At 36.4% G+C, this 23,467-nt stretch overlaps 1 protein-coding gene across 4 annotated transcripts in view; it reads left to right on the top strand.

Moving 5' to 3' along the window:
• Positions 1 to 21,696, top strand: part of LOC149558415 (cytochrome P450 family protein) — a 66,242-nt gene extending 44,546 nt beyond the window's left edge. For 2 of the 4 annotated variants that reach the window (XM_089832655.1, XM_089832656.1), the window contains exon 3: positions 20,030 to 21,696. In XM_089832655.1, coding sequence (XP_089688781.1) covers positions 20,030 to 21,074 — 1,045 coding nt within the window. In that variant the 3' untranslated portion in view covers positions 21,075 to 21,696. Of the gene's footprint in view, positions 1 to 7,679; positions 7,844 to 19,875 lie in introns of those variants that run through there. The other 2 variants (XM_089832657.1, XM_089832654.1) reach the window with 2 other exon arrangements.
• The last annotated feature ends 1,771 nt before the right edge of the window (positions 21,697 to 23,467 follow it).

Below are 23,467 nucleotides of genomic sequence, written 5' to 3'. Positions count from 1 at the left end.
TCACAGAGAACTTCATCATGGTAACTCCCAATTTTGAACTTCACTAAACATTGTTCACTTACCAGGACCTTATGATCATCTTTCACCCAAGCGATCCGATAGGGCTGGGGGTGTTTCTCCCTCCTGAGCTTCAGCTTAGAGACCATCTCCTCTGATACGAAGTTCTCAGTGCTACCACCATCAATGATCACATCACAACATTTATCCTCACACTTGCACCTGGTACGAAATAAACTCCTGCTTTGTCGTGGTTCAATCTCACCACTTAGTAGGACCCTTTTATTTACTAAAGTCTCTCCTCGTTTTGCATCCTCTGAATGTGATGATTGTGCATCCTCATCCACATGAGCAACCCTAGCTTGACCCTCAGCTCTCCTATTTGTTCTTCCTTTTCGTTGAGGGCATTCAAAGGCACGATGACCTTCTTCATTGCAATGGAAACAGGTACCACGGAAGCCTCCTCTTCCTTGTCCATGTCCTCTACCTCTTCCTCTCGGATTTCCAAAGTCTTGATCACGGGAGCAGTTGAAACCCTCGTTCCTTTGGTTCCTGCTAGTACCCACATCTTCATTTTTCTTTTGGGTTTCATTTCGGCCTCCAGATGACCTACCACTACCCCTTCCTCCTTGACCTTTTATTTAGCTTCTCTTCAGCTCGTAGGGCAAAATGGTATGCCTCCTCAAAGCTGGTCATTCTTACCAGACTTAATTCCTCCTGGATGCTAGGTTGCAACCCACTAAATAACAAGCAACCTTCTCCTTATTTGCTTCTACATGCCCCGCTCTAATCAGAAGTCGATAAAACTAATTTGTATATTCATGGATTGATTTTCTTGCTTGCTTTAACCCATGCATCTTCTTAAACAAATCAAGCTCGTAGTCAACAGGAATGAACTGCTTCTTTAGTTTGTCCACCATGCGATCCCACCTTGTGATCTTCTCCTTTCCTCTTCTATTTCTTTCCAATTGAACCTCTTGCCACCAGATTTTGGCATGTCCTTTTAGTTTGGCCTTTGCAAACTTAACCCTATCTGGATCCCTGATATCCTCATACTCAAAGTACTCTTCCAGTTCATTGATCCAGTCGATCAACTCATCTAGTTTCAGATTTCTTGAAAATACACCCACATCAATTGTAGGTCTTTTCCCAAACTTAGTAATGGCCCTAAAAAGCCTCTCCTTTGCCTGATTCAGAAAACTTCCCCTTCTGGTCCAATTTCTTCTTCTTCATTGTTGTCCTCACTTTTGTCACCTGCAGTAACATTTGTTCCTCTACGGAGCTCCTCCTGCAATGCTTGTACTTGCCTTTGGAGGGCTCTAACCTCCTCAAGATTAATAGCTCCGGCCCTTCCACCACGCTCTTTTCGTGGAGGAATCTTCTTAACTCAAACCCACAACCACACAGTCTTGGTGCAAACTGCCTCACAGTCGGCGCTCTGCCTACACACTCGGGAAAACCAACTCTGATACCACTTGATGGGGACAAAACCCAAGCACAGAATGGACACAACAGAAAAGGGACAATTTTATTAACTATGAAAATATGCTAGTACAGTACACTTAGTGCAGAGAAACAGACTCCAAAACATGCCCTATGGGCTTACAATAGCATAAATCTGGAGATAAATTCTTTTCCCAGTACCTACTCTCAAACTCCACTCCGAACTGCCTTTTACAATGCTAGAAATGTTCTTAAATAGACCCCAAAGGGTTAAGGATTAGGAATACATTCTAGAAAGTGCTATTTGGCATCCACCGACCAAATAGAAGGCTCCAGAAGCCGCGTTAGAAGTCGGCGCAAAATTAGAAGAATCCAGAAATGGTAACTGAACTTCCAGGAGGCATAACTTTTGAATTGTAGCTCCGATTGATGAACCGTTTACATTTTCGAAAAGCTCTCGAAGCGCTCTATAGCCCTATGGACAACTTTGCTTGTCCTCCATTTTTCGGCCTTGTTCTAGGTCATTTAATGCCCCTAACTTGACTTTGAAGCATTCTTAGGTCTCCAAAAATCCAAAAATTGCAATAACTTTCAAACCGTGGGGCCTTTTAACTTGGTTCTTTTTCTGGAATGCTCTAAATTACAATTACATTCATTCGACCAATTTACGCCCTCTAATTCACCAAAATTATGGTTCAATTACATACTCCTATTTTTTCGATAGTTACACATATCCCAAGGTGCTCAAATACTCTATCCTAGAACATTGATAGTGGAACTGTGAGAGTTGGAACCTTTATTTGACCCGAATGGGTATCCAGAAATGAAAACACATGAAACAGAAACTAAGTCTAAGTACATTTTTTTGGGTGACACAGAATTGCCCTTATACCTCTGGATGCTCCTGCATCAGGTTAAGCCCCATTTATTGAGACATCATGATGAGGTGATAAGACTTGCAGCTCTCTCTTGCATTAGTGAAATCATGAGGATAATAGCTGGCCTTAATTCTTATGACGATCAGATTATGAGAGAGATACTTCACGCCATGGTAAAAAGCTTCGAAAAGTTGGACAACATCCGGGACCCTTATTTCACAAAAAGGGCAAGATTATTTGAAGTATTTACAAGGTGTAGATTTGAAAACATTATGCTGGCAATAGGTTGTATCGGTGACATTCATAGGATGTTTAACACATTTTGGAATATTATGGATGAGTTTCATCCTAGCAGCGTATTAGCATCGATGCACTCCATCATGTTCACAATCTTGTTTGAGGAGGATGAAATTTCTAAACTTTTGGCAGAAGATTTATGGTGGGTTTGGACAAAAAAGAGGAATGTGTCACCTATGGCATGTACATGGTTAAAGAGCTTGATTGATAGGCCTAAGGATCGAAGTACCTTTCCTATGATAGGCAAAAACTTGTATGAGGAGTTTAATAGACATGCTGATTCGATACAGGGAGACATTAGCGCATCTTCAGGTTTATTTGCATCATCTTCATAGGCAGAAGTGGTTACAGATGTTGTGCAGGTTGAGCCTGTTGCATCAGAAGGTGATATTACAGGCAGACTGGACTGCGTGATTGACACAGATAATGATTCCAGTACATTTGGGCTGGATGAAGTTACGACAGTTGAGGATATTGTCATGTTTGAGGATAGTATGGTGGATCAGAAAGTGAGCATTTAGGACTTTGCAGAAAATGAGTATCAAGCACAGTTGGATACTTCTTCGCATGAGATAGAGGCTAGTAGTTCTTCACGTGTTTTGGCAAGCCAGCTGAAGATGAAGAAAAAGGATATTGTTGCGGCTTTATCTCATTATGACAGGATGCATGGATTGGTCGAGAATCACATTTAGATGATTCAACTGCAGGAGAGACAAAAAGGAGTCACGGCAGGTTCTTCTTGTGACGACTTACAGTAGATCAAGGAAGGCATGGAAGCAATGAAGGTAAGTTACATACACCTACTTTCAGATCGTGATCATCTCCTTAATCTTGTGGGGATCTATTCAGATGCATTGAAGAAGGAAGAGGAGGTCGACTGATTTTCTCATGAGTTGGAGGATACTTGGAATCCATTGATGTATACTCGGCTCTCTAGGATTCTGAGAGACATGTGGACGAGCTTCGTCTCTTGGTGAGTTCAGTTCAGGAGTTCGCGTATATGGCAGGGACTCAGTTTTCTTTTACAGTCGGGTCACATGTTGATGATGATATGAGTATGTCTAGCATTCACACTCCAGATTCAGAGATTGTAGTGGGTATAGTAGACAGGTGCGTGACGTCAATTGGTATTGCTCACATTACTCAAGTGAGGAGTTTACTTGAGTTGCTAGTTGATTTCCGTTCATGGATTAGTTGTTGGGATCCTTATCTTAGTACTTGGGAATGTTTTGATCGAAGATGTCTATCATTTTTTGGTAATAGTATCTATTGCACCATCATGGACTTGATTAGTAGTTTACCAGGTGTAGTTCCCATCCATGCCAACTGCTTGTCTGATGCTGGAATTAGTTTTTATACACTTGTGTTATGCATTGTTCATGTGTCCAGTCGACCATTCTTGTTGGAATGGGTTGATGATCTCTCAGATATGACAGAATTTACAGAAGAGTCCCAGGATTTGATTATTACAGATGACACCCAGGGGGATGTTGTGGACAGTGTGGAGGACTTAGTCTCTTCAGCGGGTTCCTTTGATACGGAGGTTTATGTTGATGCTTCAGTCACTCCGTTTGATGATACGAGTTCAACAGTTGGACTGCAGAATTTGGATGGCAGTATTACAGACGATAGCTATTTTGGGGTTACTCCTTTGGACAGTGTACCAGGTGTAGAGTATAGGAGTTTGACCAGCCAGCACAATCATGTGTCTAGTCAATTGAGAGTTAGTGAGCAAGACATTGCTATTGTTTGCGAGCGTTTTGATGCTACTGGTCAGTTGTTAGCAGTTTATGGATGGGGTTCTCCTACTAGTGATGAGTGGGGAGGCAGTTATCTTTCCTTGATAGAGATCCACTCTTTATGGGAGGCTATCCCGATTTTGAGACAGAATTATATGTAGTTGGTAGCCGATAGAGATTATCTTATGGAGTGGGGCAGTACAACATATGACGCATTATTGGTCAAGGAAAATGAGGTGAGTGAGCTTACTCAACAGCTGGAGGTGACTTCTGAGTTCCTTGAGAGTACACAGTTGGCTTTTGAGGAGTCACATTTTCATTTGGCTGAGGTGACCATGGAGTTAGAGCAACTTCAGTCTTTACCAGATTCTGTATAGTCACAGACTTTGGTGTCTGGTGATCCGAGGATGTCCATGGTCAAGGTTGATAGAGGTAGTGGAGATGAGGATATATCTGTCCTTGATACTAGTATTGGCATGTTTGGTTCGTTTCCACTAGAGGCAGGTTCAGTTGAGTTGGGTGCTGCTGTTGAGCATGGTGGTATGTTTGACTTGGTGGTGGTCTCTACTACAGATGGTAAGGAGACTAGTGATGTATCAGAGATCATGTGTGATGTTGGTGAGCCGACAATTGGCTTGGTTCCTGCTAGTGACACTACTCCCTTGGCAATATCTTCAGAAGTAGAAGTTAGTTCCGACTTGGTTAGTGATCAGTTGCAGTGGGTTGCATCACCTATGTATGGCGAGCTGTCGACTGAGGTTGGTTCTTTTAATTAGCATTATACTGCAAGGTATATTCATCAGTTTGCATAGGATCTAGGTGTTGAGGACTTGATGGCCGTCAGATTTGGTTTGGGTTTTAGTTCTTGCTATCTATCATGTGATGACTATTCGCCATCACTGATGCATGGGAGTTATGGTTATGAGACAGTGGCTGGTGATTTGTAGAGTTGTGCTGATTGCAGTAGGTGTACAGTGTGTGGATTCTCTGTATTTGGTGCAATTTCATGCGGGAGTGGTCACCATTGTAGTAGAGTTGGAGTGTGCATTCCGCATAACACGATGGGTTGTGTGGATGGTGTTGGCAGTTTGGGTTGCTCACTCTACTTGGGTTTTGATGTTTTGAGAGTTTGTGTCTCGTGAGTTTTTGACTGTGGCAATAGTGGATTTGGAGTTTAGTTGCGTAGTGGTTCACGATCCATTCATGGATTCCTCTTGGTTATATTTCAGAGGTTGTCGTTGGAGCCTACGTTGACTGACAGCAGTATGGTTCATGACTACATTTGGGACCCAGGTGGATTGACTGGTTTGTTGTTCGGCCATTTCTTGGGGACAAGCAATTTTAGGAAGGGCGGATTGTAACGTCCTCGTTTTGGTTGACATCGTTTTGCGTGCCGAATCAGTCTATCACGAACTCTCATAGACAGGTGGTTGTGATGAGAGACTCATTCTGACATTTATTTGAGGATTGGATGGTTTATTATGCTCTTGGAGATATTATTTATATTTTATCATTACTTTTTATATTGGGCCTACATGTTATAATTCTAAGTTGAGTTGCACTTTTTATTTTATAAAGTTATTTAATTATAAAAGTGCATTATAATGAGATTTTATAATGGATGCTTTTAGAAGTTCTTAGTAACTTTTTAGAAAAGTGAATAAATAGAGGGCTTGGCCTTTCATTTGAACACACTTGATTTGATGATTATACTACCATTCTCTTTGAGCATTTGTGGCGCCATCCAGGTCTGCAAATATTCAGCATAATCCTTGAGAACGATACCTCTCAAGAGATTGCATAATTGAAGAAGTGAAAGACCTTCTAAAGAGTTGCACTTTGGAAGTGGTATTCAACCATTTCAAGTTGAGCTTAATTTGTATACTCAGACTACTTGAGGGTTTGATTTTTTGGAAGTAGTCCGAAAAAGCAGATCTGAAAAAGCAGTCCGAAAAAGCAGATTTGAAAAAGCAATTTGAAAAAGCAAAGCGAAAAAGCAGATCCGAAAAAAGCAAGGTAGAAAGGTAGCATTGGAGAAAATTATTACAGCCATCTACAATCAGGTTCTTTTCGATATTACATGCATTATTCTTATCATTTAGATACATATTAGAAGGTAAGGTTGTAGGTGAAAGTTGTAACAGATTTAATCATTATTCTTGCGAATGTAAGCCAAGAGTCTTGGCCATTTCATACTAGCATTGTAGTTAACATTTTATGTGCAATAAATGAGACATAATTTGCTTGTCTGATATAGTGTAATTGAATATGTATTCATCATTCATGATCAACGTATTAGTTTGCATGCCAATTGTTTGACAAAATGTCAATTGGCTGTAGGTTTTTTTTTTGGCATAAATAATGTTATAATTCTGCATACCAAGTGTTTGTATTAATGCCACTTGGCTATAAGTGCATTAACGCTATCACAGGTTGCATCCCAAGTTTTTGTCAAAATTACTAGTTGCTGTAGCTGCATATTGCAAGTAGTGTCAGTCACATATATGCATTGAATATTGTCAAAATAAGTTGCACATTCATGTTAGGTCATTGTTTAGTCAATTTAGAGTCTTTTTGCAAGCATTCTTATTTATGCTAAGTGAAGGAAAGAGCCATTAAAGCAAACTGAAATTTTATATCAGTCATATGACCTTTGTATGCAAAGTGTTTTCTTGAACCTTTATCAACATTTTGGGATCAGATTTGAGCAGGGTCATTACATATTGTTATTCCAATATTTTTACAAATCGATTGTCATAGCTGCAGCTATAGTTTATCCTCATTCATAACTAAGGAGTTGCTTACCAATAGTCATAGTGAAGTGTCGATAGTATGGAATCATAAATTATTCTTGCCAATAGACCTTGAAATCGAATGATAATTGTTTCTGCAAATTTCTTTTCTTTAAAATATAATCATGTAATTCTAGATTGTGAAATGTTGAAAGTTTATAATATTTATAAATCCTTTTAGAATTTATGCATAGAGCATATTGCTTTGAATTTTCAAACACCTGGGATTCACTATCTGTATAGCCATGAAAAGGTGAAGAGGTGGAATGAATCTGCAAGAACGCAAAAGTGGAATCAGATATGATTAAATAAATTAATTAACCATACTTAATAGCTCATGCTCGTCCCTATAAATGTTTCTTGTTGTCAAGTCGAGTGGTGGTGATCGGGTTGTTGAACCCATCAGAAATCCTTGGCCAAGGTAGTTTAAAGACATGTTTGCCATCTAATGACCACTTGATGTTAGTGGTGCTAGTTATGTAGACATGTCTGTTTCATAATTGTGTGGACATTCTAAACACCAGGATGCTCAGGTGGTTGGACTAAGAACATCTCGAGGTAGGGAGGGCCTTTCTAATTCAATAGATTGTGTGGGGATGAGTATGGTCCAAGGTTGGAAGGTTAAGCCTATGTCAATACTCCGCTTACCAAAAGTGGAGGCTTGCACAACCAGCTAAAGACCCTCTGGATGATACTTGTATGTTTCTTTTCTTCCTTTCTTGATAAACATTTACTTGTATGTAGAAAAGATAGTTAATTAATAACTTAGTTATTTCAGTTAATCATAGATACAATTATTTTCAGTTGATCATTAATACAGTTATTTTCAATTAATTATTAATCTAGTTATTTCAATTGATCATAAATACAATTATGTTCAGTTAATCATTAATCGAGTTATTTCAGATGATCATGGATACAATTATTTTTAGTTAATCGTTAAACTAGTTATTTTCAGATGATCATTGATATGGTTATGGTTATTTCAGTTAATTGTTAAAACAATTAATGTCATATGAAAAGGATTTTAGTTATCTACTCAATGAATGTTGGAAAATCTTTATATAAATTGTCTTTGTTTTTGATATGAAAAATCATTTGTTACAGAACCTAGTGATAAAATGGGAAATGCACATTTGGTTAAAACAATATAGTTGAGGGAGTTAACAAGAAGTAAAAAACAACTTAGTAAACCCTAGCAAGAGGGCAATAGATGGAGGACACGCTTAGTCGCTTAATAGAAGCTAGGACAAAGGGAGCTTTACAATAGTACAATACAAGATGAACGATTGTAACATCCCTTTTTTTCGGGTCTTAACTAACAACTAGCATATCAAAGAAATACAGTTATTACTTCATATTCATAAGAAGACACTTGTATTAGTTATGTTCGTGTGAATGAGATTAATGGTTGCAATCAGTTAAATGGAAATTTCATAACTAACAATTGAAGATATCATCAATAAATTTAATAAGGAATATAAAATCTTCACACCATAGAATTTAAACCGAAATCCGTCTAGGGATGCTTCTACAAAACCCAAGTTAGTTTATACATACCACTTGGGGACAAATAACTATACCACTTTATCGTAATAACAAATACCATTGTATCATTTAGGGCACCAAATACCATTATATCATTTAGGGGGTCAAATACCATTGTATTGATAAGTAGGAGATGATTTCCACAGCTAGTCAAATTGTGATGTGAATATCAGGATTTAACTATGTGATTTTGAGTCAAACTCGATGACCCATGTTTCATGAGTAGTGATTCAACATGAATCCATCTCTCATGAGAATAAATGGAACACTTAGCACTCATTGGATCTAGGATTTAACACAGTTAAATCCTGATATTCACATCACAATACCACTGTATTGTTTAGGGCATCAAATACCACAGTATCGTTTAGGGCATCAAATACCACAGTATCATTTAGGCATCAAATACTATCGTATCATTTAGGGTGTCAAATACTACTGTATTATTTAGGGCATCAAATACCATTATATCATTTAGGGCATCAAATACTATTGTATCATTCCCTTTCTTTCTATTGCTAACTATGGCAATAACATACAATTAGAAGATACATTCATTTTCGTAATTCATATAAATGAAAGACAGAAATAACAATCCATCAGATAAACCTTTCTCTACTGCATATAGATATACTTCATGTTCAGTTGAAAGATCAACCAATTTAATAGGTTACCCATTACATCTATGAGAAAAATTGCTTTCATCAAAGGAATTAACTGATTCAATGATATAAATTAATCCATCATATCTTCTACTTGCAAAAACATCATAAAAATAAGATACCTATAACCAACAAATTTTTGAATGCATAACTCATCTTTGTCTGGTGCATGTCTTGGCATCTTGTAGAGAGGGGAAACATTGTCAAGGGCTTAAGCTCCCAACTGCGGACCCTTGAAATATGCTCACATAATCTCATTCAAGAATGACCCTTCCTACCCAGAATAGACATGGAACACCTTGTCCATCCATTAAGCATCTTGGTACTTAATTCCACCACTCAACTTGACAATAGGGTAAGTAAATTGGACATGCCTGAGCTTATTGGATAGTTCTTAAAGTTTAAGTTATCATATCAAATCAGATTCTTGTTCCTTGTTTTTGCAGAACTTCCTTTTTACCTCTTCACCTTCTTTCTTGGCCATCCAGCCAGGGTGAGTCCTTGGTGTCTATTCATTAATGAAATTCTTCCATTAATAGTTCATTTGCTGAAACTCAGCTGATGTAAAGATGATAATTTATTACTGGCATGAAGTCGTCCTTGTGACTCGAGGACCTCTCACATAAAATTCAGAAGATTATATTTCAGAAATAAAGGACAAGCTGATTCAAGAATGAGAACATATACATTGCATATTTGTTTTGTTTCAGATTCCAACGGGTCTGATTGCATGGTAAGCTTGATCTAATGAACTATTCATTATTTATCTTTTTATTTCATAGTCATGCATTGAGGAAATAACATTGGCAAACTCAAAACCAACTTGCATCTAGATTTCGGATGCATATATACCAGATAAGAAAATAGAAGTATCCACATAACTTGATCAATGATGGAATGAATTCGGATAGTCTCAACTGGATGAATCTCAATGATTTGGATAGCCAAGGTGGATGCTCGACACGAAGTCCTTGATAAAAAAAAACAGCAAGCTCAGTTTCACATTCAATATCGGGAGCCGAATGGAAGGAGTAAGAAAACCAAAAGAAAATGAGAGAAAGAGAGCAGCATCGATGTTAAGCTGAAAAGAAAGGAATGCAGTCGAATATATGTCTAGGCAAGAGAGTAAGCTTAAACTGAAGTCGTGGCTCAAGTTGGCAGTTATAAACAAGATCATCGGCTTTTTGGTTCACCGATTCAAAAAGAAAGAAATAGTGCCAAGTGTACTCAACGTCTCTCATAGAGACTTATAATTTAAAAACAAATATCAAAGGGCTCCTTAGAAGAGTTATTAAAAAGAAGAAATATATATATATATATATATATAAAATTTCCAAAATGATATCATCATACTATTATTATGTCCAAGTTCATACCTATTAAAATAGGCATATCTATATACGTGCATAATTCAACAAAGGTAATGGTAATGGACATGAATTTTGATATTGATAGTTGTGTATTTTATATGTTTGACTAAGTAGCTCATGGTATTGTCCAACGTACACTCTTGTTTGCCTAGTCACTTACCTTTAGCCATGGTGATTCAAGATTCATACCTATTTGCCTAGTGATGGTGGTGCCCCTGTGCCCCATTATTTTCTGACAATGCTTCCACCACTTTAACGTGCTCCCTACATAAAAATTCTCCACAATTAAATCCTATTACCACAACGAGTTATTAATCATAAATGATCATAACGGCTAATCGCCCTTTCAATTCCCATGAATTCATGATAAATAACTAACTTCTCCAAAATAGCTTTAAAATATCATCATAACGGTTAGCTAGCATGTCATCTTCATATGAAATTATAATGATTAACCATCTTACTATTTCACATGATTATAACAAATTTTAATTGTCAAGTGACTTCACGTGAAACCTCAATGGCTATATGAACATTTTAAATTGGGTCAAAAATTGGGATGTAACAACGATGCCAACCCTCCTCCAAGGATTGAGCACTTGGAGATACATACACCCATTTTGGCTATGTTGTTGAAGTAATTCAAGCAAGATGGGGTTATTGGTGAATGGCTGATGAACTATATTGGTGAATGGCTGATGAACTATATAGATTTGAGGACGAGGTTTCCATTCTTCAAAGGTAATAGAACCTACAACAACAATCTTGGATAGAGGATTAACAATGAGGTCCTTAACGTAATGCTCCTTAAGGAAGTTGAAGGCATGCTCACAACTTCACATTAGTCAGAAGAAGATATGGACAAGCATGAATCAACATTTGTCCCTTCAAAGGGAGAACATTGAAATCTTCAAAACAATCACAAGGATGAAGAAGATTCTTATATAGAATTTTCCATGCTAACATTGGTTGATCAATGTCATAGAGACGACAATTCTACTTATGACCCTTTGATGAGAAAGGTCTACCATTTGTAGAAGCAAAGAACACATTGGGGATGCAAATCACGAATTGTGTGCATCATATGAGTCTCAACATCAAAAACCAATACTTGTTAAAGATGACAAAGACACTTCAAGGGATCATTTGCTTGACAACAATGGGTTGGGCATTGGTTATATCAGAGTGGAGTAGTAAAGGCTTATTGGAGATTTGTATAGTGTTGGATCCCAAAGGTTTAAGGAGGGTGCACCCATGATTATGATGAGCATGGAGATCTCATTGGGTATGGCTTTTCACATCCACTCATGGTTTGGGATTCAGGAGCTTGTTAGACAATGAACAGTTTGTTGATTGCTTGAGGGCAAACAATCTTTGGGCCAATAGGATTGTAATGTCCCCAATTTTTATAAAGTGTTTTAATTAAGTTAATTAATTAGGTGGTTTTGAAATTTAAATAATGTCGCAAGGACTTATTTAATTAATTTAATAATTAAAGTGGCCAAAATAATAAAATAATGTTGGGCTATGACACATTTTAACATTTAGGTGCTTTTTGGGGGCCTCTATAAGGAGATGACTTGGTATTGTAAACCATCACAAAACTTATTTGAACTCTTCTTTTTATTGCCTGAAGCTAGAGGCTAAAGTTGGTTTGGTTACTTGCAGATTCAGAAGTGAATGACCCTCCCTATTCTATATTCATAGTTTTGTTTGTTGGTGGGCACCTAGTCTGGAATTGGAGATATTATTTTGATATGTTAAATCGAGCTCCAAATTTGTGAAGCCTTCTTCCAAACACAAATTTTGTCATATAGATATATAATCCAAGAGTATCAATCTCAAATTGGTAGCTACTATCGGTGTTGATAATATATGTTTGTTTAGCGTATAATTTCTCTAAGGATTATTTCACAATTGTTGATGTCTTATAGAGCGATGATATGTGATCCTACATTTGGGCTTTTTGCTTGGCATGAAGTTTGCATATATTAAACATATATAGTTAGCATGGTTGCTGTTTTGCATGCAGGAGTAGTGCCATACAAAGTGACTTAGCCATATGGGTGGCAAGAGTGAGATTGTCGTTCGACTATACATGAAATTGTCATACCATGGAAGAGGATTGCTTGTGCTATCAAGGGGGTGACTTCATACTCACCATATATGTGAAGTTGTATGATGAAGGTAGTGTCATACAAGGAGATTGAGATCAAGTGTCCTCTGAAAGGTGCCAAGGATTCGTATGGTAAACATTGGTTGTACGGAGTCGGGAGTATAGGGCTGTATGAATAATTGAGCCATATAGATGGAGCAACCAAGGGAATGGTGAGGAGATGAAAAGCCTTACATAGGTGAATAGTAAGTGTCAATGAGGGGGTTCTATATGGGAAACAATGTCATGTAGGAGTATTTATGTGCCTAATTACGATGGTTACACCTCCCTAGGGGATGGTGAAACGATGAGATAGGGGGCAAGTTTTTGGGACAAGAAAGGTGGTTTGGTTACTTGTAGATTCAAAAGTGAAAGACCCTCCCTATTCTATATTCGTAGTTTCAGTGGTTGGTGGGCAGCTAGTCTGGAATTGGAAAATATTATGTTGATATTTTAAATAGAGCTCCAAATTTGTGAAGCCTTCTTCCAAAAACAAATTTTGTCATACAGATATAATCAAAGAGTATCAATCTCAAATTTGTAGCTACTATCAATGTTGATAATATATGTTTGTTTGTCGTATACATTCTCCAAGGATTATTTCATAATTGTTGATTTGTCTTATAGAGCGATGATATGTGATCCTACATTTGGGCTTTTTGAATGGCATGAAGTTTGCATATATTAAACATATATAGTTTGCATAGTAGTGGTTTTAAACATATATAGTTTGCCTATATTAAACAATGTCATGCAGAGTGTTTATGTGCCTTGAGACGACGAGACAGGGGACAAGTTTTTGGGACCGGGGGGGGGCAGAGGGGCAGAGGGGCTTTATTTGGGGATGACAGGGGGACAGTGGCAGGGATGGTGGCAGGGGATAGGGAGTTGCATATACTATACATATGGTACTTAAAATGCTAGTTATGAAAAAATGTATTGCAATATAAGATATAAAGATGTAAAAGAGTAAACACTTGAACATTCCATTGAATTGGAATATCGAACATTGAACATAAATAGTCAAATAAGAAAATAGTCAACACTGAGGCATCTCCTCATCCTTGGCAGAGGTGGTGGAATTTGGTGGTGTCACTTGGGATGAGGGGATGGATTCCCCAAGTTCCCAGTACGTCCCCATCTTTGAGACGTGGAGCAAAAAGGAGGGGGACATGTCTCGTGTTAATATGCTAGTTGCTTTCAACACATTACAAAAAATACATAGATAACCAAGAATCTATGGTTAAAATCTGGAGCTCTTGAGAAACAACATCGGTTCATCACACAAATGCTAGCATGTAGCACTATAGTTTAGTACAAAACAATAATAGAAACATACCCAGGAATAGTGAATTCTCAACTTAATGATTTATCTAATATAGAAAACCCAAAAAGAAGACAATGGCAACATATTTTAGACATAAAAAAATAGAGAAATAGCTTGATAGTAAAATATAATTGATTCAAATGAGAGAGATATACATTGAACAAATGCATGAAAACTTTTGTGTAGTTGAGTACATTCAACTACCCACTTGTGAAAGAAAATGAAAAATGTTTGATATTGTTTGGAGATTTGTTTTAGTCAAATCACTACTTTGGTGTTTCCACTTCCAGAACAACCAAGATAAATAGATAAAAAGATAAATGAGTGCATCTAAGAGATGAGAACCTAAGTTACCAGTTCGGGTTCGAGGAAAAGTATGGGAATGAGAACTTGGTTTGTGGGTTCGTGAATATTTTTTTTCATTATGGTTTGTATGGGTTCGTGTGTGTGTGTGTATTTATATGCATATTATATACAAAAAGCAAGAGAAATATACATAATTGTAAAACTAAATCATTTCATAGTATGAATCTATGATGCTTGATCATTGATCAATGCCAAATGTCAAAGATAAACATTAAAACTTTAAATACTTGATCATTGATCTGTGTTGGATCTACACACGGATCAGATCATGAACCGGATTTGATTTGCACCTAAACCTGGTTTGAGGGTCCAAGGTACGAATCCAGTAACGTAGATGAGAACAATGATAAAATGAAATGGTTTGATAAAGGATTTGATAATACCTTATGTGCTTAGGGCCGCAAGAAAATAGAATCTATTACTTGATATGCTTGAGAAAGCCAAGAGAGAGAGATATCTTATGAAAGAATGTCATGAGAACATTGTAGATGGCTGTAACAAGTTTTGTGCAAACTTGAGAGTGCAATAGAGCCACACACGCATGTGTGTGTGTGTGTGTGTGTGAGAGAGAGAGAGAGAGAGAGAGAGAGAGAGAGAGAGAGAGAGCTAACAACGATTGTGTCAAATGAAAGAAAGATTTAAAATTGAGAAGATGAGGGAAAGAAGGGGTTTGACAAGTAGTTAGGAGCCATTTAAAATTGTTTCACTAACTTGACAAAGTGACAAGTGGCAAAACACTAAAAATGATCTTTGAACAATAAATATCATACGATGGAAACACTATGTAGGTTTTTTTAGACAATTTATCCACAAAAAATAGATGAGATGGGAAAAGCATAGGGATACCATAAAAGGGTGGTTGTGAAAAGGGTAGCTTGAGCACCTTGAGAGATAAAAAGGCTAATGCAGGGTATGAAATAAACCTACACAAATATTAAGGGAATGGACACTGACGCTGATAGAAAATATAGGTGAAATTGCAAGGATGTGCAATTTAATGCACAACAGTATCTATAAATTTTTTACTCATATTGTTACCTATTGAGTTCATTTAGAATGATTCTCCCAACCCATTCAATCAATAACTTGCAAACTTTGAGAACATCTTCTTAGCTTTGAACCATGTATGTTGTCTAACACACATGAATCATTCAACTTATAAGAATCATTCTCTTGGGTTTCTTCAACTATAATTTACTTCTTGTCATCCCATAGTCTATGTTCATCTTCAATTGTATCCATGGCCTTATTAAAATAATAATTTGATGGAAGTGCTTCTCAAACCTCCATTTGTAAGTGGAAGAAAGTATAAAGGGGTCTTGTTTCATCTTCTAAACATGACTACATTCGAAGATTCCTTTGGTGTTTGTCTATATGGGACCCTATCATGCTTTTTCATCCACCTTTCTTTAGGGTTTGATTTTCATGAATCTGAGGAAGTTGCTCCCTGATTGACTACGTAAATCTTCAAATCAATTACATATTTTAAACCTTTGTTTTCAATGGAGGTTATGTTTTTCCTAATTGTGGTTGGCTTTGGCTCCTACCAAGCAATATTGACCCAACAATGCATCATTTGCCTTTTCATGAGTACCAAACCATCTACCTCTTGAGGAATACAAGTGCTATTTTTTTGTTCATCTACTGCTACCAACTTGAGATTTGGAGACCAATTAGATGTCTTATGCAAACTTCGCCAATTATTCTCTATAGATAAATCCACATCAAACCTCTTATCAATAATTGTTTTTGTTAGGTTTTCCTAAGGATCTCCATGTGTACCTCTTTTTCTACCCTTTCCAAATTGAAGCATGGAATCTCCTACAAAAGGAGGTTTAATTATTAGGTCTTTCGTTATTGTCATTCTAAAATGCAGTGGCACGCACTATCTCACCCCTCTCAAGTATAGTATTATTCATAGCATTTTTTTGTTTTTGGCTTCTTTGCAATGAATCCACTTCTTTAATTGGTAGATTGGTTTGAAGTACTTCCTTGGAGTCATTTTATTTGGATACAATTGATATGTTACTGTGCTTGCATTTGCATTTGAGTAGCAATTTTTGTTGTCCACCTAAACAAATATTAAGGGAATGAACACTGAAATTGATAGAAAATATATGCAAAATTACAAGGCTATGCAATTTATTGCAACAGTAACTATGAAATTTTTACTCATATTGTTGCCCACTGAGTTTATTTCAAATAATTCCCCCAACCCATTCAATCAGTAGCTTCCAAACTTTGAGAATATCTTCTCAACTTGGAACCATGTATGTTGTCTAACACACATGAATCATTCAACTTTTACGAATCATTCTCTTGGGTTTCTTCAACTATAATTTGCTTCTTGTCATCCCATAGTCTATGTTAATCTTCAATAATATCCATGGCCTCGATAAAATAAAAATTTGATGGAAGCGCTTCACAAACCTCCATTTGTTGGTGAAACAAACCATAAAGGGATCTTGTCTCATCTTCTGGACATGACTACAATTCCAAAATTCCTTTTGTGTTTGGCTATATGGGACTTTGTCATGCTTTTTCATCCACTTTCTTTAGTGTCTAATTTTGATGAATTTGAGGAAGTTCCTTCCTCATTGACTACTTGATTCTTCAAAATTTCAAATACATTACATATTTTGAGCTATTGTTGTCAATGGAGGCTATTTTTTTCCTTCTTTGTGGCTGGCTTTGATTCCCACCAACCAACGTTGATCCAACAAGGCATCCCCACCTTTTTCCAAGTACCAAACTGTCCGCCCCTTGAGGAATACAAACATTTCTATATTTAGTTGATATACTACTACTGACTAGAAAGTTGGAGGCCAATTAGGTGGCTTATGTAAACCTCACCAATTATCCTCTAGAAGTATATTCACAAACCTACTATCAATAATTGTGTTTGTTAGGTTTTTCCTAGCAATCCCCATGTGTACCACTATTTCTGCCCTTTCCAAATTCATTATAAGAAGCATGGATCAACAATAGAACTCCTGAAAAAGTAGCTTCAATTATTGGGTCATTCATTCATATTCTAAAATGCATTGGCATGCACCACCTCACCTCTCTCAAGTATTGTATTATTTATAGCATTTCTATGTTTGCGACTTCTTTGCAATGAGTCCACTTTGTTAATTGGTATATTGGTTTAAGTACCTGATTGGAATCATTTTATGAGTACAATTGATATGCTACTGTGCCTTCATTTGCATCTGGCTAGCAATTTTTGTTGTCCATGCATTGCTCTACCTTGTTTTTGGCTTCACACGGTCTCTCTTTTTCAATATGTGAATTGAAGTAAATAACCTTCTTTCATGGGATTAGGTAATAGCTGATACTTTATTATCTCTCTATGTCAGTTATATTGATGCTTTCTTTCTACTTGGGACATCTAGCATCATCATGGTCTCTAGATCTGCATTGTCATTGCATTGAGATTTTCCAAGGATCATTATTTTCTCTGCAAGCAAATAAAATGAATGGAAATAAAATAGTAAATGCCCATATGTTCAGTTCTAAGTTGACACAATCAATTAGGAAGCAAATATTCCCTGTGCTGGAAGTTGAGCATCAAGATATCATAATCATGCATATATAAATATTAGAAACATTGTGTTCTAATGCATGATTGAGTCTGTCTTTAAAAAGCAACAGCCTTATTTTAACTATAGTAGACAGCTAATAAAGCAGTTCTAGTCCACATGGAGGGTACTACAGCTCCTCTATATGGTCTGTGGTCCCCTGCAAAGTTTTAAAAGTGAAAATATCAATAAACATAATCATCCCCTAAAAGTGTGAAAACTCATTTTATAGCAGGAAACATTCAATGGCTATTCAATAGGGGGAGGGATAGTGGGGCAAGGTATCAGGGAGCTAGAAGTTTGTGTCGTCCTTGGAACATTTTTTGGAGCATTATTGCCAATTGGCAACCCACTCATATGGTGAAATTTTCCAAAATATTTGTCTTCAAAAACCTACAAAAATTTGGATCCTAATGAATAAAATCTTGTTTTCCATTTAACCATTTGGCCACAAACAGCTCAAATTTTGTGTATGAGCGGCATGTACAATAATACTCCCCACCACACATCGACTTGCTTCCTGGAAATTTCATATCTGGTAGAACTAGATTAAAAGATTAATATTTGTTTTTGGCTGCCAAGTCTGTTGAGAATCTTTTTACTAAGGTGCGGATCCTGGTTTTATTTTAATTCCTTAATCATTGAATTTGAATAAGAACCTCTTAGTTGTTACTCACCTACTAAACTCTCACATATACATACATGTTTCATTAAAATGCTGTTCACCACGACATATTCCAACCTCATAATCAAGTATTATGCACATGAAAACTTTTGGACACAAGGTTTTTAAGAGTATTTATGAACCTCAAGTTATTGGTCTAGATTGTAACAGACATTTTCAGAGTAAAGCCACATTGATAGTTTCACAGCAATATTACCTTTGGCAGCAGTCTGAAAGTAAAACATTACTTACAGTCCATAGGTTGTTTGTACGCCAATCCTAGATATAATTATGAAAGCTATGAATCAATGTCAGTGTTGAAATTTCAGAATTTAGCTACCAGGTTGAAGTCTTGAGTGAAATTCCTAGGTTCCTTCTAGATCTTGGAAGCATTTCATGCAGTAAGATATTAAATCCTACTTAAGTTGTCCGTCTGTTTACAAACCATGCTAATTACCCTGTCAGTGCCGAAAAATTCCCAAACATGGATCCACGTCCAAAGAGGCGCTATTATAATTTTGTCTAAAACTTTGGTTGGAGAAACCCTAGAGGAACGAATTCGACAACAATCAGAATGCATTCCGATCCTCTAATCATATTAGATCTTGCATATGATGTAAAACTTAATAAACTTGGCGTCAACATTACCTACTTTTTTGACCTTGAGTTTAGATGCTCTTAATTTTCAAATTTGATTATAATACAATCTGCTATAAAATACCCACAGCAAAGGTTGTCCTATCAAGCTTCTCAAACGATTACTAGCTACAACTGTCGAAGCATGTTCTATGATTCAGAAAAAATTCATCTGCAGGTGAAATGTTGATCTATGACAGTATTATTTTCGTTTTTACTTTACTTTTCTACGAAACATATTTAAGATAATTTATGATCTTCCTTGAGATACGAAACTGCAAGCATTTAAATGGCTGTGTTGTTGTTTTACTTCTCCACAGTCCTTTAGCTTGGGACTGAGTCAGGAATAAATTCGGACATAGGAGATATAATGTGTTAGTTTGATCATTAATTGGAACTTGGAACCTTTCAATGGTGCAGTTTATTTTCGGAGAATTTATTTTCTTTGAACGTGTGAAATGGCCTTAACCACTCTGAATTCTGAGACCTAATTTTTCCTCGGGTTTGAAGCCTAAACAAATCTGAATTATATGAATTTTTGGATCTGATTCATTATGGCATTTCATTCATACAGCCTAAAAAGCTTCATGGAGCAGACTTGTTGCAGAAAATTTGATCAAACTTCCTTACTTTCTCCCTCACGGCTTCACTCCTCTTTTCAACTCTATGTTAGGAAGAGAAGGCTAGTTCTACCCAGTTCACATTACAATTACAGATTAAGTGGTTCATCATTATGCTGCAAATCTCCGGTTAATAACAGCAAGTTAACCCAGACATTCACGGGGAAGAGCAAACACTTTAAGGGAGTATCAGCAGCATTAGGGGAAAACGTCTGTGATGAATTTGAGAATGAAGCTGAGGTTGGAGGGGAGAGGGATATTGCTGATGGTTTCTTTAATATTGTGCATGCTAGAGAAGCGGCAGGGACTATCTCAGATAAAGGAAATGAAAATGCAGAGCGAGCAGAAGAAAATGGCTTGCAGCCACTGAAATGGCCTTTATGGTTACTTGGACCCTCTATGCTCCTTGCAACAGGGGCCATTCCTATCCTATGGCTACCCTTCTCTACAATATCTCCAGCATCCAACATGGCCAGTCTCCTTTCTTTGACAGGATTAGATGGCACCTTCAATCTGGGAGCAACAATTTTTCTTCTTGTGGCAGATCACTGTGCCCGTCGTAAGAAGGGCCAGGTTTCTCATATCAAAATTCCTTTCAGCTACATCTTTTGGAATTTTCTTTTGAATCTGGTGGGTTTTGTTGTGCCCTCCTTGGCAATGGCTGCTTCGTACAGAGCTATAATCCAGCCTAAAATTTGTCTGATTTCATTCGCTACAATGTTGGGACCTTATCTGATGCTGCTGATGGTGCAAATGCTAGCAGAGATCTTGACATGGAATTGGAAATCACCAGTTTGTTTGATTGTTCCTATTGTGTATGAAGCATACCGTCTGCTGCAATTGAGTAGAGGCCTGGAGTTGGGGATAGATCTAAATGCACCTTCCTGGTTAATGGAAGGAATGAAAGGTTTAGTGGCATGGTGGGTGCTAGTGCTTGGAATGCAGCTCATGAAAATTGCATGGTTTGTTGGTCAAGGAAAGACCGCGGAAGCAGCCTGAGGCCTGATAATTTATATTCACGGAGTGAACAATCGTATAAGCTCGAACCGATACTCCTTGTTGAAACAAAGAAATGGTAAGAAACACGACATCATAATATTTGATTACACAATCTTTGCCTGAACTGTTCGTACGGCCTAAGAAAAAAAAAAAAAAAATCGCCTTCAAGCTGGTCATAAGTTGTGCTGTATTTTGTAAATTGGCGATCTTCTGGTCTAATTCGGAGGCGAGTGTGAACAAGTTACCCTCGTTGGAACTGGATTTTGTAATTTGTTGTTAATCGTTTATTCTATAGTGGTCTCCCAATGATATTGCCGTTTTAAGTATAATTTGTTTGGGTCATATTATGACATTTCATTCCAAGATTTCTAATGGAAACGGCAAGATTTCTATTGTAAAGTTAAAAGTACATTAAATTGTAGAGTCACCAGGGTGAGCGTGGGATTCTTTACAAGAGTTTGGTCTTATATTGTATATTGTAAGATGCGTACAAAGTGATAAAAGTAACTAGCAGTTGTGTGTTTTTGTACGTGCAACAAGAAGCCGATAGAAATGATAGGATAATGATAATTTGTAAGTAATACTCCATTTTGAAATTGAAAAGCAATGTGATAAAAAGAAATTGGAATGTTTGTAATTTAAAAAAATAAAAATGTGTATCAATATTCAAGTGTAGAGTAACAAAATAGTAAAATATATAAAGTTATTTTTGTAGGACAGTAGTGCATTGTGTATAGAGCATCATCAAATTTAATTTAATCTTATGATAAATTGGATTAGATTTGACAAAGTTTGGAATACTCAATAGGTGGAAGACCTGATTTTGTATCATTATGTTTGGTATCTTCCCATTAAACTAATATCCTATCCTGTTTGGTTGCCTTATTTGTCTGTCTGGATTATTGTTAGCTTAACCTCCAATATTGGCTTCCTATATTAAAGAAGCACAAATTTGTGAATTTTATTTTCTGTTGCTAGAATCAGATTTGGATCCATGGGTTGTATTCTGCTTGTTAATGTAATATTTTGAGAGTTGTATAGGGCACATTGTTGAATCAGATTTTGTATATAGGAAAATTCAATTGGGGTATATGAATTTTCCTATTGTCTCATGTCAGACCTTACCAAATATTGTTTCATAGAAGAACAATTTCTCAAGCAACTTTATTCTTGAATATGACAAGTTTTGCAAGCCATGGTTTGTGTATTCCTTAGAGAAATCTGTATAGTTGTATACATAGTATTGTACACATTTTTGTGTCCATCACATCTTTGGGCCCTGATTATTATGGATCATAGTGCATGATAACATTAACCATGAGGATTCTGTGATAGCATCCAAAGATTGCTAGGTAGTTGATAGGATTTTGAAATTTCTTATGAGATGATTATGTTGCTAATTAGTATTGACAAGGACATTCAACTAAGAAGCCTTAGTGAAGCTCATATAATTATGCAGTAGACACATGACTAAGATTTTATGATCTAATAACATCTATACGAAAAATTGAAAGGGAGTAAAGATTTAACACATCTTTTATAGGATTACAACAAATTTCAAAAAATTAGATTTCGAATGAGAGGACAAAATAGGGTTGTAGGATTTAGCTACATACATTTTTACAAATGTATTGCATGTAAATTTAAATACATTTTTACACAGATGTAGTGCATGTAGATTTAGACAAGTAAAAGATGTTATATTTCTTTCTTACAAAAAAAAGGATTACATTAAGAATCCCATGAAAATAATAAAATTAAGAAGGAAAAATTACCTTAAGAACTATAATGGTACCCAATTATATTGATTTGTAATTTTAAAAAAGCATTAGTATGTAGTCAATTCATCTTGGTAAAATTAACAACCATAAACTGCATTTCTCCAGCATATGAAGCAATACAGAGTCCTAGTTTCTGTGAGATTGTAGAGGACTATGAAAATATATAACAAATTCATTATCAATAGGTTAGTTGACAAATCACTAGCTACTCTCACTCAGAGTGATAACTGTTAAGAACATAAACAAAGTTTGAACATAAAACAAAGTTTGTTAGATCTTCACTATTACAATTCAAAATGTGTTTAGCAAATAAAGTCACATAATAGATACAAATGTGAAGTTATGCATAAAATATTATTTTTATGAAGAACATCTTCAAGCTACTATATCATGAGAAATGGAGAGCGAATTATTGCAAGCAATTCATGGAGTTGACATATAGTCTTTGTCTTGGCCCTGCGCTCTATCCTACAACATTTTCAAAGAAGCTAGGATTGAAAGATATAAACAAATTAATTAATACATTTAGACACTCCATCTTTAAATGATTTTTTTCAAAATAGGAGACTTCAATATCCAATGCAAACATCGAGAAAGGTGAGAAAATTATAA

This window comes from Cupressus sempervirens, chromosome 5 (assembly GCF_028749045.1).
Source record: "Cupressus sempervirens isolate cs-2001-9-10 chromosome 5, ASM2874904v1, whole genome shotgun sequence".
Classification (NCBI taxonomy): domain Eukaryota; kingdom Viridiplantae; phylum Streptophyta; class Pinopsida; order Cupressales; family Cupressaceae; genus Cupressus; species Cupressus sempervirens.
Note: the sequence above shows the minus strand (reverse complement) of the source record. Positions and strands in the feature narration are given on the sequence as shown.